Raw genomic sequence first — 13,151 nt, forward strand, 5'->3', positions numbered from 1 at the left:
CCTGTTTTCCTAGCTAACTATTCATGTTGCCTCTTCTGCATCACTGCTCCCAACCTATCCATAACAATGTAGTTGCACTATTTAATGTAGTCTCTTTTGGTAAAACTGATCATGTTTTTTCAATAGTTTTCTCCTTCACTAGATGACAGAACCCTATAATATAATAACCACTTAAATTTGTCTAAAATCCTCAGCATCTAACATAGTGCCCAGTGGGGACCCAAATGTTTGGTAAAAGTATGACTGAGTAAAAAAGAGGGTGAAATGAGTTATGAGCATAATAAGCAGTTCATACCATGTTAAACCTGGAAATCTAATCCCAGAAACAGAACATAAATGCCATTTCGCATTAAGGGCAGTAATATGACTTGAAGCACCAAGGAAATGAACTCAACTTTAAATTAAACTACCAAATGAAACATTTTTAAAAAATCAGTGTAGTTAAAATTTATTGACATGCTAATCATGGGGAAATCTTTGAAAATACAGGTCACATGAGCATATTTCTGTATAAAAATATAGCCTTTAAGTGGTCTCTTTATTGTATATTTCTTAAATTTCTTATAAAAATAATGAAGCCATGGCCTTGCAATGAATCACGTATGGCAGCTAATATATGCAGCATAAATGGTATCTTTATTATTTGTCTTTATTGCATATATTCTAAAATACCCCTTACCAGAGATTTACCTTTTCATACCAGAATGTGACCTTAAATGATGATTCATGAAGACAAGTATTTTTCATTTAATTTTATTACATCCCTCTTGCTTTCTCTCCTCTGCCTACATCTTCCTCTCTGTATGCTCTCACGTAAAGAACTGAAGCTTCACCGAGTCATCTCAACGTGGTCACAAAGCTCCCACAGACTCTGAAGGCTTTCCTGATGGCAAATTTCATCTTCTGTAAAGACGGGTTTTCATCTATGTAAACATACTGGAGGAATTTATTAAGCATATATAATACAAGCTTTAGCAACAGGATCTGGACATAAATAATAGGTAAAAGATAGATGAGCCATACATACATACATACATACATACATACATACACACACACACACATACATACATACATACATACATAGAGTTTGCAGATAGGTAGATAATGAGAGAGCAATGGTAGACAGGCTAGGTAGATAATGATTGATAGATAGATAGATAGATAGATAGATAGATAGATAGATAGATAGGAAGGAAAAAGGAAGGAAAGAAGGAAGGATGGATGGATGGATGGATGGATGGATGGATGAATGGATCTGGTCCTCTCCCATGTCTGGAATCTCGGAATGCCCAGCTTCCTGGAGTGATCAGTCCGATAAAAGGAGGATCTGTGGTAGCTGGATGTTTGCTTTACATCTTTGAAACATCTGCATTTAGAGTCTTCTCATTCACCCAGTCGTCAATTCAGGGAACATTTATGAACTGCATGTCCTTTACCAGACACTATGCTCTGCTCTGGGGAGTACATAGATGAACTTTTCTCAGAAGATCCCTAATCCTAGATGTGTTCAGGGAAACAGAGGAAATAGCAGACACATGAGCTCTAAGCATTCTTGGAAGAGATAAGGTCCCCATCCTAAGTCAGAGTGTGGTGGAAGGGAGCCACTCACCAAGAGGCACAGAAAATAGAACAGGCTTTGAGAAGGAATGGCCTGGGATCTGGGCCTTCTAGGATACCTCAGAAGTTTGTGGGTGAGCAGGGAGCTGAAAGGTATGGTGAACAACACGATCAAAAGCCTGGGCAGAAATGTCTGTGTGCCCAGAAAAAGATGAATTGTCTATTGCAACTAGTGCCCTAGGACATGGTAGAGTCTCAAAGAATAAGCCAGTAAGATTACCATAGTCTGGTGTGCAAGGACCCAGAAAGGCATGTTCTGGAGTCTGGTCTTTATCTTGTGGGTGCCCAGAATCTCCCTGGAGCTTTAGGTATAGATAAAGTGCACAGATGATCTTAAAATTCTTCCTTACAACTATTTTTGTACTTGTGCTGTTGCAGACTTCTGCATGAGGTTATGTATAATTTATCTGAGGACTGCCCTTTACTTTAATGACAAAAAATGTGGTTTGACATCATCTTGAAGTTTGTAGGGATATGGTCTTATGAACTAGACATTTACTTCTCTCACTGCACTCTCAAGGATATAAATATTTAAAGACATCACATGCCTCTAGGATCTATTAAGAAATGGCACAGTATTTTTCAGCTCATACTCCAGCCAGTGATTTTGAGGAAACAAATGAACCCTGAGGTTTTTTTAGGGGGGAAACTATATGGAAGGAAACACGCTAGAGATGAACTCCTTCAATTCTAAGTTATTTTATTAAAGATATAACCAAAATACTGGAGAATATTTTGAGTGCAAATCCATCCCTTACACTTAGTATGAGCAATAAGAAAAGTAAAATCTCTTCATCTGTGTATTTACCAGGTTGATGGAAGAGCTATTTAAAATTGCTGTTTGGTCTGGGAATATGACTCCATGACAGAGCACATCCTTTAACAAGCATGAGGCCCTGGGTTCAGTCTCAACACTAGGAAGAAAGCTCTATTTTAAAAATGAAATGCCGTCTAAGGATATAGATCAGCAGGGAAGTATCTAGGTTCAATGCCAGTACTACTAAATTACTAGACAGCTAGGTAGGTAGTGGACAGACAAACGGACAGATGGATTCACAGAGACACAGATGGACTCTGGTAAAGTCTACCCACTCTCTAGATTCCCAGAGAGGGGTAAAGAGTCACTTGTTGTAGGGACTTTTTAAGGGCAAAACACAAGGCCACCATATTTCCCATGTGGCTTTGTCATTTTTCAAAAACTACAACTTCCAGCATTCCAGGAAGTTAACTTGCCCTGGAGCTTACAGGCCACGCTTACAGGTTGACTTTGGCTCTTCCAAGTCAGCAATGGCCGAAGGAATCAATGCAAAGAAAAACACTCTCACTGTGTCAGAGTGGCAATGGCCAGAAACCATTGTATCAACTTACTTTTTTTTTTTCAGCAAACTTTATATTTTTAAAGTTTCTGCAACCCAGCAACATGGCTCACCCTGTAAAACCACTTGCTGACCTGAGTTCGATTTTAAGAAGTCACTTAAGTGTAGGAGAGAAATGATTCTGTATACTTTCCCACTGATTTCCACATGTGTACCATGATATGCATACCTGTATACACACACAAACACACACATGCACGCAAACATACATGCATACTAATAAGTTTATAAATAATTACTTTTTTAAGGTTTCTAGAACTGATAGATTTCCTGAAGGTTGTTTTACTGTCCAGTGACTGATAAGCCCATTGGATTGGCTTGATTCTTTTTCTTCCTTCTTTTCTTCTTTCCTTCTTTCCTTCCTTTCTTCTTTCCTTCCTCCCTTTCTTCCTTTCTTTCTTTCTTTTATTTTTAATTTTTTTATTGTATGGGTGTTTTGCCTGCATGTTTGTCTGTATACTCTCTGCATGCAATACCCAAGGAGACCAAAAGAGAATCTCACACCCTTGGACTGGACTTACCTGGGATTAGGTAACCTAGGATTAACATGGTTGTAAGCTGCCATGTAGGCACTAGGAATCAAACCCTTGGTCCTCTGTAAGAGCAACTGGTGTTCGTAAGCCCTGAGCCATCTCTCCAATCCCTTGACTTGGGCAACAGTATGAATTAGTTTATCATCTCTCTATACAGTAGTCTTATGAGGCTGGTTTAGATAGTCAATGGCTTTCCTGACAGGACTCAGGCCTGATTTCTCTGACTAATAACTAAAGTCCTGCAGTTCCTGTCCCTGGCTATCTGAGCAGTTGATTGAGGTGAGAGCAGGGGTACGTTTCAGTCCTAATATCGTACTGGCTACCTAATAAGACCACCGCTGAGGAGGGTGACATCTAGCATGTTGGAGCTACTTTCCCTCAATGCAAACTCCCAGCTTTTGGACCTAGATTAAATGTCTCAAACAACCAGGGCAGCAAGTGAATAACTAGAGACTGTTCCTAAGAAACCAAAGGGCACCCTGAAATGTCTGGGCTGAGCTGCACCAACCTAGCAAAGCCATGGTTTAGCATATACGAACTAGGGTTCTATCAGAGTGTAGTTACGGAAATCTCAAAATTATAGTGGCCCTAAAGACTACAAGAGTATTTTGCATAAGAAGAGTTAGGCAGGGCTTCTCAGTCGATAATGAAACCTACTCTTTTTCCATATCACATGCACCCCATTTGCATATTGCATGCACCCCATGCGCCCCATTTGTATATTGCATGCACCCCATGCCAATTCCTAGCATGCAAGGAGGGGGTGTGGGTCTCTCTTTAGCCGAGGTCTTTGAAATCACTACATCCATCTGTTTATATCCCACTGGCCATCATTTAGTCCAGTGGCTGTGCTTGCCTTCAAGGGAACTTGCCAAATATAGCCTATACAGAAAAACCATGTACCATGCTAAAAGCTGAGGGCCCTTAAAAGGGAAGGGACAAATACTTGGAAAAAGCCAACAGTCTGTGCCCCAGGAGGCCTCGTTCCTGCCTCAAGCAGCCAGATTATAACGATTAAGTTCCATGTAAACAAAGTGTTTTACTGCGGTCCCTCTGAAAACCACTGACATGAGGCTATTTTTCTTGCATACCAGATTTCAGCGCCTCTGGCTCCCAGTGCCCTTAGAAATCACCAGTCCAGATGAGTTCTTCAGAAACCTGGCTCCTAAATCTCCCATTGCCCAGTGTGGTTGAGTGAGTGCTTGCTTCCACATGGTGGGAGGATAGTCCTTCCTCTTTGCAAATTATTATTTTTTTTCTGGGTTGATTCTGATGGCAGGAGGTCCCTCTTCCTCATGCTGGAAGCTGCACAGATTATTTTCATTGGATCATAAATATGTTGAACACTTTATTATACTAACCTTTTAAACCAGTTCTCTTTAGTGGCTACAAATCACATTTCAGGGGCAAATTTCTAAGATTCCAGGGCTCCTGAATTCCTGGATGCTCAAGTTAAATACCTGAGATTATGAGTGGGGAGTTACAAAAATCTTTGCTACACAATTCACTGCAAAGACAAGAAGCAAAGCCCTTTGACCTGACTCCTGGTTTGTCACAAACAAAAACAAAAAAACCACCACCTCCCTGCTCTTTACTGGACCAAGAATCAGGTCATGATTGGGATCCTTGCCGGTGCTGACCCTTTTTGCTTTGCTTGCCCAGTGTTCCAGGACCTGTGGTGGAGGGATTCAGAAACGTGATGTTCTCTGCAAGCAACGTATGGCTGATGGCAGCTTCCTGGAGCTTCCAGAGACCTTCTGTTCAGCCTCCAAACCGACCTCCCAGCAAGGATGCAAGAAAGATGACTGCCCCAGTGAATGGCTTCTCTCAGAGTGGTCAGAGGTAGGTACGCTTCTCTTCTCGGGATGAGAGAATGCATAGGAGAGAAATCATCCCTCACATATACAAAGGAGACCAAAAAAGCTCTCCTAATGGTGTGGGATGGCGTTTTGTAATGCCATTGGCCTAGATGATAGGATGCATAATATCTAAGCTATGGGCTGATTTTGTTATGGGGATCTAGGCTTTGCGGCCAGCCCTTACCTAACAGTTGGACATCGGAAACTTGTGATTATAAATGGGATCTCCCTCGGACAAACCCAAAACCCAGGGTTCTTCTCGTCTTTCTGCACCTAGCCCCTTCTCCCAATAGTTGTGCTCCCACGTCCTACTCCCAGGTCTTTCCAGCCTCTGCTCAGGAAGGGCAAGGCCTCCCTGGTTCTTCTCTTCCAAGTTTCTGGACAATAAAGGATGTGATTTATTAGGAAAAGAAGGCCAAGGAAATCCTGCCTCTTTACTGTTAGTTTCCTGACTCTAAAACTTGAACAACTTCCCAGCAAGAAAACTTGATTTCCCCATTGCTGTGTACTTAGGGAAAGTGGTGGCTCAGCGTTCTCAGCTCCAGATGTTGCCTGGAGTTAGAGATCCCAAACTTAACCTCCAGCTAACCTGCTTCTCTGAGTAATTCTTGTTTTGACACTGGCATGAATCCATTTCCATCCAGATTTAAAGGGTCACCCAGATCGCTTTCAGCCCCTTGATTCTCTTTGAGTTGCCTTTAACTACCCAGCTCCAAAGACCTGTGCGTCCTCCATAGAGAAGTCTAAAAACCATTGCTGTACAAGCAAACTGTAGAACTGGCAGAAAGACTGGTACATCCAAATCATATCCAAGACCCACTCTTTCTTGCCTGGGCTTTTTAGTGTATAACATGCAAGTCAGTTTGGAGCTGCTGGTGGTTTAAATGTGTGTCACAGGAACACTTTCCTCCAGATGGAAAAGGAAGCCTGAGGAAATAAAAATGCCTGACTTCTGAGCATGGAATTCTTGCTTTGTACATTACCAAACTGTTCAGAGTCCATCTGATAGTGACTGCTGAGGGTAGTAGGGTTGTAAAAAGAACCTAAATTACCATCATAATCTATTAGTAAACTTACCTCTGGCTGTGTCTCACCCCAGACGTTTCAGAACAAAAAGGAGAATGGTTATTTGGGTATTCTAGAAACAGTTTGTATTTCAGCAGAATACAAGAATGGAGGGGAAGAAGAAAATGTGTACATGTTTAAATGTGTGTGTACACAGACATGCTTGTTGGTGATTTTTAGTTGACCAAACTAAAACGGTCATGTTTTAAAGCTGTCTGATTCCTTGCCCCTTGGATTCTTGGATCTGGTACTGTCATTTATGGTCAAACAAACAGGTGTCAGATAGAATCTAGAGTCCATAATCATAGGCAACACAATCGGAACAACAGAAAAACTATTGATTTGGGAGGCATTATACATGAAAAAAATCATACTAAGAAATGCCCACACAGAAAAGAGCCCTGGTATATGTGCCAAGTGACAACATCCTGGCCAAGTTTCTATTGGGTGGTGGGCTATCATGGGTGGGCAATGGAGAGAGGACTATAGATGTCTAATGATTGCCACCCTTCCATCCTCTGACATTTGTGGCCTTTGGAGGATATTGAACACAGAACATTCATTAAAAAGTGATTTAAAAGAAGGACCCTTGTAGTTTAAGCACCAAAGGAAAGAACCCACTGAACTGGATTATGTTAAGCCAAGTAGACCATTAGAACAGGATCTTATAGAGCTAAGCGTTCAGACACAAAGACAAGCATACCTGGCTCTAAACTCTCACTCCCTTAGCAACTATACGGCATGAAGCTCATTACTTCATCTTTCTACCCCTTAATCTGACTGTTTTTGAAATGAAGATAACAGAGTGTATCATGCAGGCAGTCTTGATTAAGTGAGACACATGAAGTACTTGTGTCTGGTTTACCTTAACCCTTGTTATGATGGTGGTTCCCTACCTTCTGGGTTCATTATCAGGAGAAAGAAGAATCTAGGTAAAAGACTCCATTGCCTGCAGTGGCTGGGCTTGGGGTCATATTCTAGGTCTCCCTTGTGCTTTGATCTTCTCCCTAAGGAAATAAAAGGTCACACTTGGTAAAGTAGGAAGGGTTAGCCTTTATCTAAAGTTCTGAGCTATCAGGGTTCACGAATGGAAATTTCTGGCATTGAAGAGATGCTGAAAATAGTGAGGCACAATCTCCCAATCACAGGGGCACATCTGGGGCTTACTGGTACTAGCCTAGCTTCTTGGGTCAGTGAGAGAGAGACTCTGTTTTAAGAGAGTTATGTGGAGAGTGACATACTGTAATACTACATGTCATCTTCTGGTTTCTGCACATGCAGTGAACAAATGAGAGTTCATGTGCACACACACACACACACACACACACCACATACACACATTTTAAAATCTAAAACAAAATGAGAACTTCATAGTTAAAGCAGAAGCGGGAGTGGGGTGACAGGTCTCCAGTGGTGGGAGTCTTCATTACTGAGAAGCAGCCCCTGCATCGCCTCCTCACCACGGTTACCAAGCATGGCTTGAGAGGCTTGATTTCAGCTTAGGTTCCCTACTTTAGAGAGGTGGAGCTTGGTGCTAGAGAAGGAACAAGACTACCAAAGTCGCAGCTGACCTTGGTCTGCAGTTTGGCTAATGGTCTGGTTTTCCACTTGACCAAACAAAAACAGCCATGTTTTAAAGCTGTCCGACTCCTTGCCCCTTGAATGCTTGGATCTGGTACTGTCATTTATGGTCAAACAGGTGTCAAATAGAATCTGGAGTCCATAATCATCAGGCAAAACAAGCAGAGGTTTGTTCTCAACCTGCACTGGTCCTTGGCATCTTGAATTTCTGTTGGGGTGGGTGGCAGCTGTCACAGTTTGTCCCATAGGCCAGTGTCATTTCAATGTATTCACATATAAAATTTCAAAGTGTAAGATAGCTTTCAGCTGTTTTTACTGTCATTTTTCCATTGGCATGCTGCCATGACCCAGGTTCAGGCCTTCATCATCTCAAGCAGAGGCAGTAACAGCCCCTCCATTCCGTTCTGTCTCCCCTCCCCTCTCCTCCCTTCGGCTCAGTGTTGCCAGATTCACCTTCTCAAACACCTCTTCCATCATGTCACTCCCTCCTTCACGGCTTGCCATTGCTCTGTGGACCAATTCCAAACCTGTCTGAAAACGAAAGGTCTCCAAAGTCAGGTCCCAAGTCCCTCTCACGCTCCTGACTGCACTCACCTCGTCAGTAAAACTGCCTTGGGTTTGCCCCAAGCCCACAATGGACTTGCATTGAATTCTTCTACTTTGTTTTGGGAATATCTCTGCCATACTCACCCCTGTTGTGCTTGCATATCCCACCCAGATCCTCCCCATCTCCAAGGCATAAGTCAGGAAACCCCTGGTATTCCATCAGCTCTGAATAATGACTAGTATTCATTTTATAGTATCTCAAAACCCACCTTCTCTTGTTAGACTTTTACTAAATTCCTTAACTACTGTTTCTTCTCTAAACAACTTTATTGGCATATAATTACCCTATTATAAAATTCAACCTAGCTTAATATTCTTAAGGTTTGTCTATGTTATAGCACATATAAGGATCATGCTTCTTAATTTGGCCAGATAATATTCCATTAATATAAATATTCTATACATTGTTTACCCTTTCAAGAATTAATGGGCAATGAGTTGTTTCTGCTTCACAGTTATTAAAAGTAGTTGAATGTTGCTAAATAATGTCAGCGCAGTTGTGAACATTTGCACCTAAGTCTTGGTATAGATGTATATGTTCATTTCTCCAAAGTAAAATACCTACATATCCTATAGAAATTTTTTAATCAAAACTAATGAACTCTTTTGTCTGGAAGTATATGGCAGGAAGCATATTGCTTTGCATTATGATTCATAACAGTAGCAAATTTACAGTTAAGAAATAGCAAAAATAATTGTATGGTTGGGGGGGTCCCCACAACATAAGGTGGGGGGTCTTTCTTTTTTTCCCCAGAGCTTCACCAATGCTGGTTTCGTGTTCCTTTCTGGTGTGGTCATTCCAGTGAAGTGATATCGCACTGTCGTTTTGATTCATGCCCACCTAAAGTCTTATTTCCTTTTAGCAGTTCATTTGCCTTTTGCCTCCTCGTTTGAAGGACTGATTCTGTAGGCTAGACACTTCACCCCCGAAGTCGACTCACAACGGTGAACGGGAGGCATAGCATTTATTGGGTTAGCACTGGCTTTTCTTGTAGTCGCTATTTAACTTGCAGACTTGTAAAATAAGCATTAAAAATAAAAACAGTTCAGTAGCCTCCCAACTGTGGAATGACTGTGTATAGAAGTGAACCAAGTATTTCTGTGACTCTAAAGCCTAAGCCATATGTAACTAAGAATGGGTTAAATGCTCATAGAAACCCTTATAATACAGAGTAATAGAGAATGTTAGAGGGCAAGGTGTGCTGTGAGACATATATTCTACATTGTTGTAATACATTTCTTTCGGCGGCTGATACTTTGCCAGCATATCATAGTGAATTTGAGGGACCATTCAGAACAACCATGAATGAGACTCTATCTAGTTCAGTGGTTCTCAACCTTCCTAATGCTGCAACCCTTCAATACAGTTCCTCATGTTGTGGTGACCCCCCACACACACCATAAAATTATTTTAGCTGCTACTTCATAACTATAACTTTACTACTGTTATGAATCATAATATAAATATCTAATACATGGGATTATCTGATATGCAATTCCTGTGAAAGAGTGGTTGAACCCCCAAAGGTAATGCAACCAATGTTCTAGTTTATGGGACTTTGATACATTTATTCTTTCTTCCTCCACCAGTGCTCTGTGAGCTGTGGGGAGGGCACCCAGACTCGAAGTGCCATTTGCCAGAGGGTGCTGAAAACCGGGGTCTCCACTGTTGTCAATTCCACTCTGTGCCCTCCCCTGCCCTTCTCTTCCTCCATCAGACCCTGTATGCTGGCAACCTGTGCAAGTGAGTATGTCAGGGCTCTGGGGGTGGGATATGGAACCCCCTTAGGAAAAACCAGCATCCATAGCCACTAGGCAAGGACCTGCCCTGAGCCCCAGAGCGGTGGGGCATTGTGGGGCAGCAGAGCCTAAAAACAGTTGTGGCTGGAGTGCCGCCCAACTGGAGGTGAAAGGGGAATCTTAATCACTCAGCTGTCCAGGCTGAGTTCTCTTCTCCCCTCCAAAAGCAGCCTGCAAGGGTTGAGCAAAGCTCGCCTGCTGGCACACTAGATCTAGAAGCTAGAGGCTCCTTATTCCTAAGGAAGTCTAATGTTATCCAAACTGGGGTTTTAAATTGCTCTAAACACATTTGTACTGTGTAATATAATCCCCTGTAATACAATCCCTAGAGTTATAACAACCCCCAGTTCCCCTCTCTGTCTACCCTGAGCCCTGGTTCTTTGCGTGGCCCAGAAGGTGAACATTTAACAGAGAAATGTGCTCCTCTTTGTCCTCTGCCTGCCTCTGTTAACGGTGCACGTTTCTTCCTTTAATGCTTTTAATGGGGACTGCCTTTCTCCAGGGCTCCAGGCACCTCCACCTCTTTGGTTCCTGTGAGCTACCCCCTCACCACACCTCATTAGTGCTCTGGGTTTTGAAGGTGGGATAGCCTGATGATCCACAGCTGATAGCCAGCTCCTTCGGGGTAAAAAGCAGTGGTAAACCACGGACCTGCCGAAATCAATGGAAGAGCTCTCCCCGTTTGTCCTTTTTACCCCTTGACCTCTCTGGTGTCCCTATCTCACTCTGGTTTTTCCCTGCTCTTGGTTCTTCTTCGGTCTGGCATCCTTCTCAAATCAGGGCCTGGAAGGCCTTCCACCAAGCACAGTCCTCACATCACAGCTGCACGAAACATATACATCCAGACCCGCAGGCAGAGGAAGCTACATTTCATTGTGGGAGGATTTGCTTACCTGCTTCCCAAGACTACCGTGGTGCTCCGGTGTCCCACACGCAGATTCCGCAAGCCCCTCATCACGTGGGAGAAGGACGGCCAGCACAGCATCAGCTCGGCTCACGTCACTGTGGCCCCCTTTGGCTACCTGAAGATCCATCGCCTCAAGCCCTCAGATGCCGGCATCTACACCTGTTCTGCGGGGCCCGCCCGGGAGCAGTTTGTGATTAAGCTCATTGGAGGCAACCGCAAGCTCGTGGCCAGGCCCCTGAACCTTTGGAGTGAAGAAGAGGAGGCCTTGCAGGTGAGGAAGGCCAACCCAAAGGAAGCCTTGCAAACCCATAAACACCAAAATGGCATCTTCTCCAACGGCAGCAAAGCTGAGAAGCGCGGCCTCACTGCAGATCCTGGGAACCGCTATGACGACATTGTGTCTAGGCTATTGGAGCAGGGCGGCTGGCCTGGAGAGCTCCTGGCCTCGTGGGAGGTACAGGACTCCGCAGAGAGGAACGCATCCTCAGAAGAGGATCCCAGTGCTGAACAGGCCCTCCTGCATCTCCCCTTCACCATGGTGGCCGAGCAGAGGCGTCTGGATGACATCCTCAGGAACCTGTCCCAGCAGCCAGAGGAGCTACGGGACCTCTACAGCAAGCACCTGGTGGCCCAGCTGGCCCAGGACATCTTCCGAAGCCACCTGGAGAACCAGGATCTGCTTCCTAAGCCCTCTGAGCAGAGGTTTCCTCCCATGGCTGTTCCACCTCACAAACACGTCTCTGGCTTCAGCAGCTCCCTAAGGAGCTCATCTGGAGAGGCTGGGGGTGGCTCCCGCAGGCCTCATCGCAAGCCCGCCATCTTGCGGAAGATCTCAGCAGCACAGCAACTCTCAGCCTCGGAGGTAGTCACCCACCTAGGGCAGACTGTGGCTCTAGCCAGCGGGACCCTGAGTGTGCTTCTGCATTGTGAGGCGGTAGGCAACCCAAGGCCCACCATCCACTGGACCAGGAATGGAGAAGCTGTTCAGTTCAGTGACAGGTGAGCCATTGGTCTAAAGAACCCTGGTCTAAGAAGGGGAGCGGGGGCGAGAAATAACCGCCCGGCTTTCAGACCTGTTTCTACTAGATAACATTGTAGTAAAACAAAGCACTTAATGTCTCTGAACAGCATACTACCATCCTTATAACTGATCGACACTGCTTCACCATCCCACCCCATTAAGAGCCCAAAGATAAACAAGGTGCCCTCTAGATAGCTTTGAATGCTGGGTAAAAGGACACCATTCCAAGCCACCATTATGTTCTTCTGACTCACACATTGAGCCATTGAAAAGCGTGGCCATGAGGACCATCTCTATATTTGTTTAGTCTCTCTGGGCTGGAAAGAGGGCAGCTAGCACCCGCTACTCTATATAGCCCATCCTATCCTGTCTGCTGTTAACTAGGCCTTTTTTTCTAGAAAGGTAACCTCAATTGGACCTGTGATTATGTGTCCTAATGTCTCATGATCTCTGTTTTCTGGTATGTTACTGTTGGGATAACAGCACTTGGCTCCTTGGACCACAGCCGTTGGAAAAAAACTAAAAGCAACAGTGGCAGTAGAAATAACAACAGTCACAATTTTAGGTACATACTACCTATGTACCAAGAACAGTGCTGTATTTTCATAATTTTTCCCTTCAATTTTGGAGTGGCTGTAGTACAGTGGAGTGCTGACCATGTGCCAGGCAATCTCTGAGGTCACTGGAACCTTTTTCTCTCGTTTATAAATGACCACAGAACTGCAAAACCCAGACACTGGTGAGGCTAAAGGAAAGGCCCGAGCACCAGGACTTCATTCAGTA

The 13,151-nt window shown here is 43.9% G+C and overlaps 1 protein-coding gene across 2 annotated transcripts in view; it reads left to right on the plus strand.

The window, feature by feature from the left end:
• The window catches only part of Adamtsl1 (ADAMTS like 1), a 365,598-nt gene that overhangs the window by 266,273 nt on the left and 86,174 nt on the right, over positions 1-13,151 (plus strand). For both annotated transcript variants that reach the window (XM_021200231.2, XM_029540103.1), the window contains 3 exons: positions 5,192-5,371; positions 10,231-10,384; positions 11,221-12,346. In XM_021200231.2, the coding sequence (XP_021055890.1) occupies positions 5,192-5,371; positions 10,231-10,384; positions 11,221-12,346 (1,460 nt within the window). The remainder of the gene's footprint in view (positions 1-5,191; positions 5,372-10,230; positions 10,385-11,220; positions 12,347-13,151) is intronic.

Source organism: Mus pahari, chromosome 6 (assembly GCF_900095145.1).
Source record: "Mus pahari chromosome 6, PAHARI_EIJ_v1.1, whole genome shotgun sequence".
Classification (NCBI taxonomy): Eukaryota; Metazoa; Chordata; class Mammalia; order Rodentia; family Muridae; genus Mus; species Mus pahari.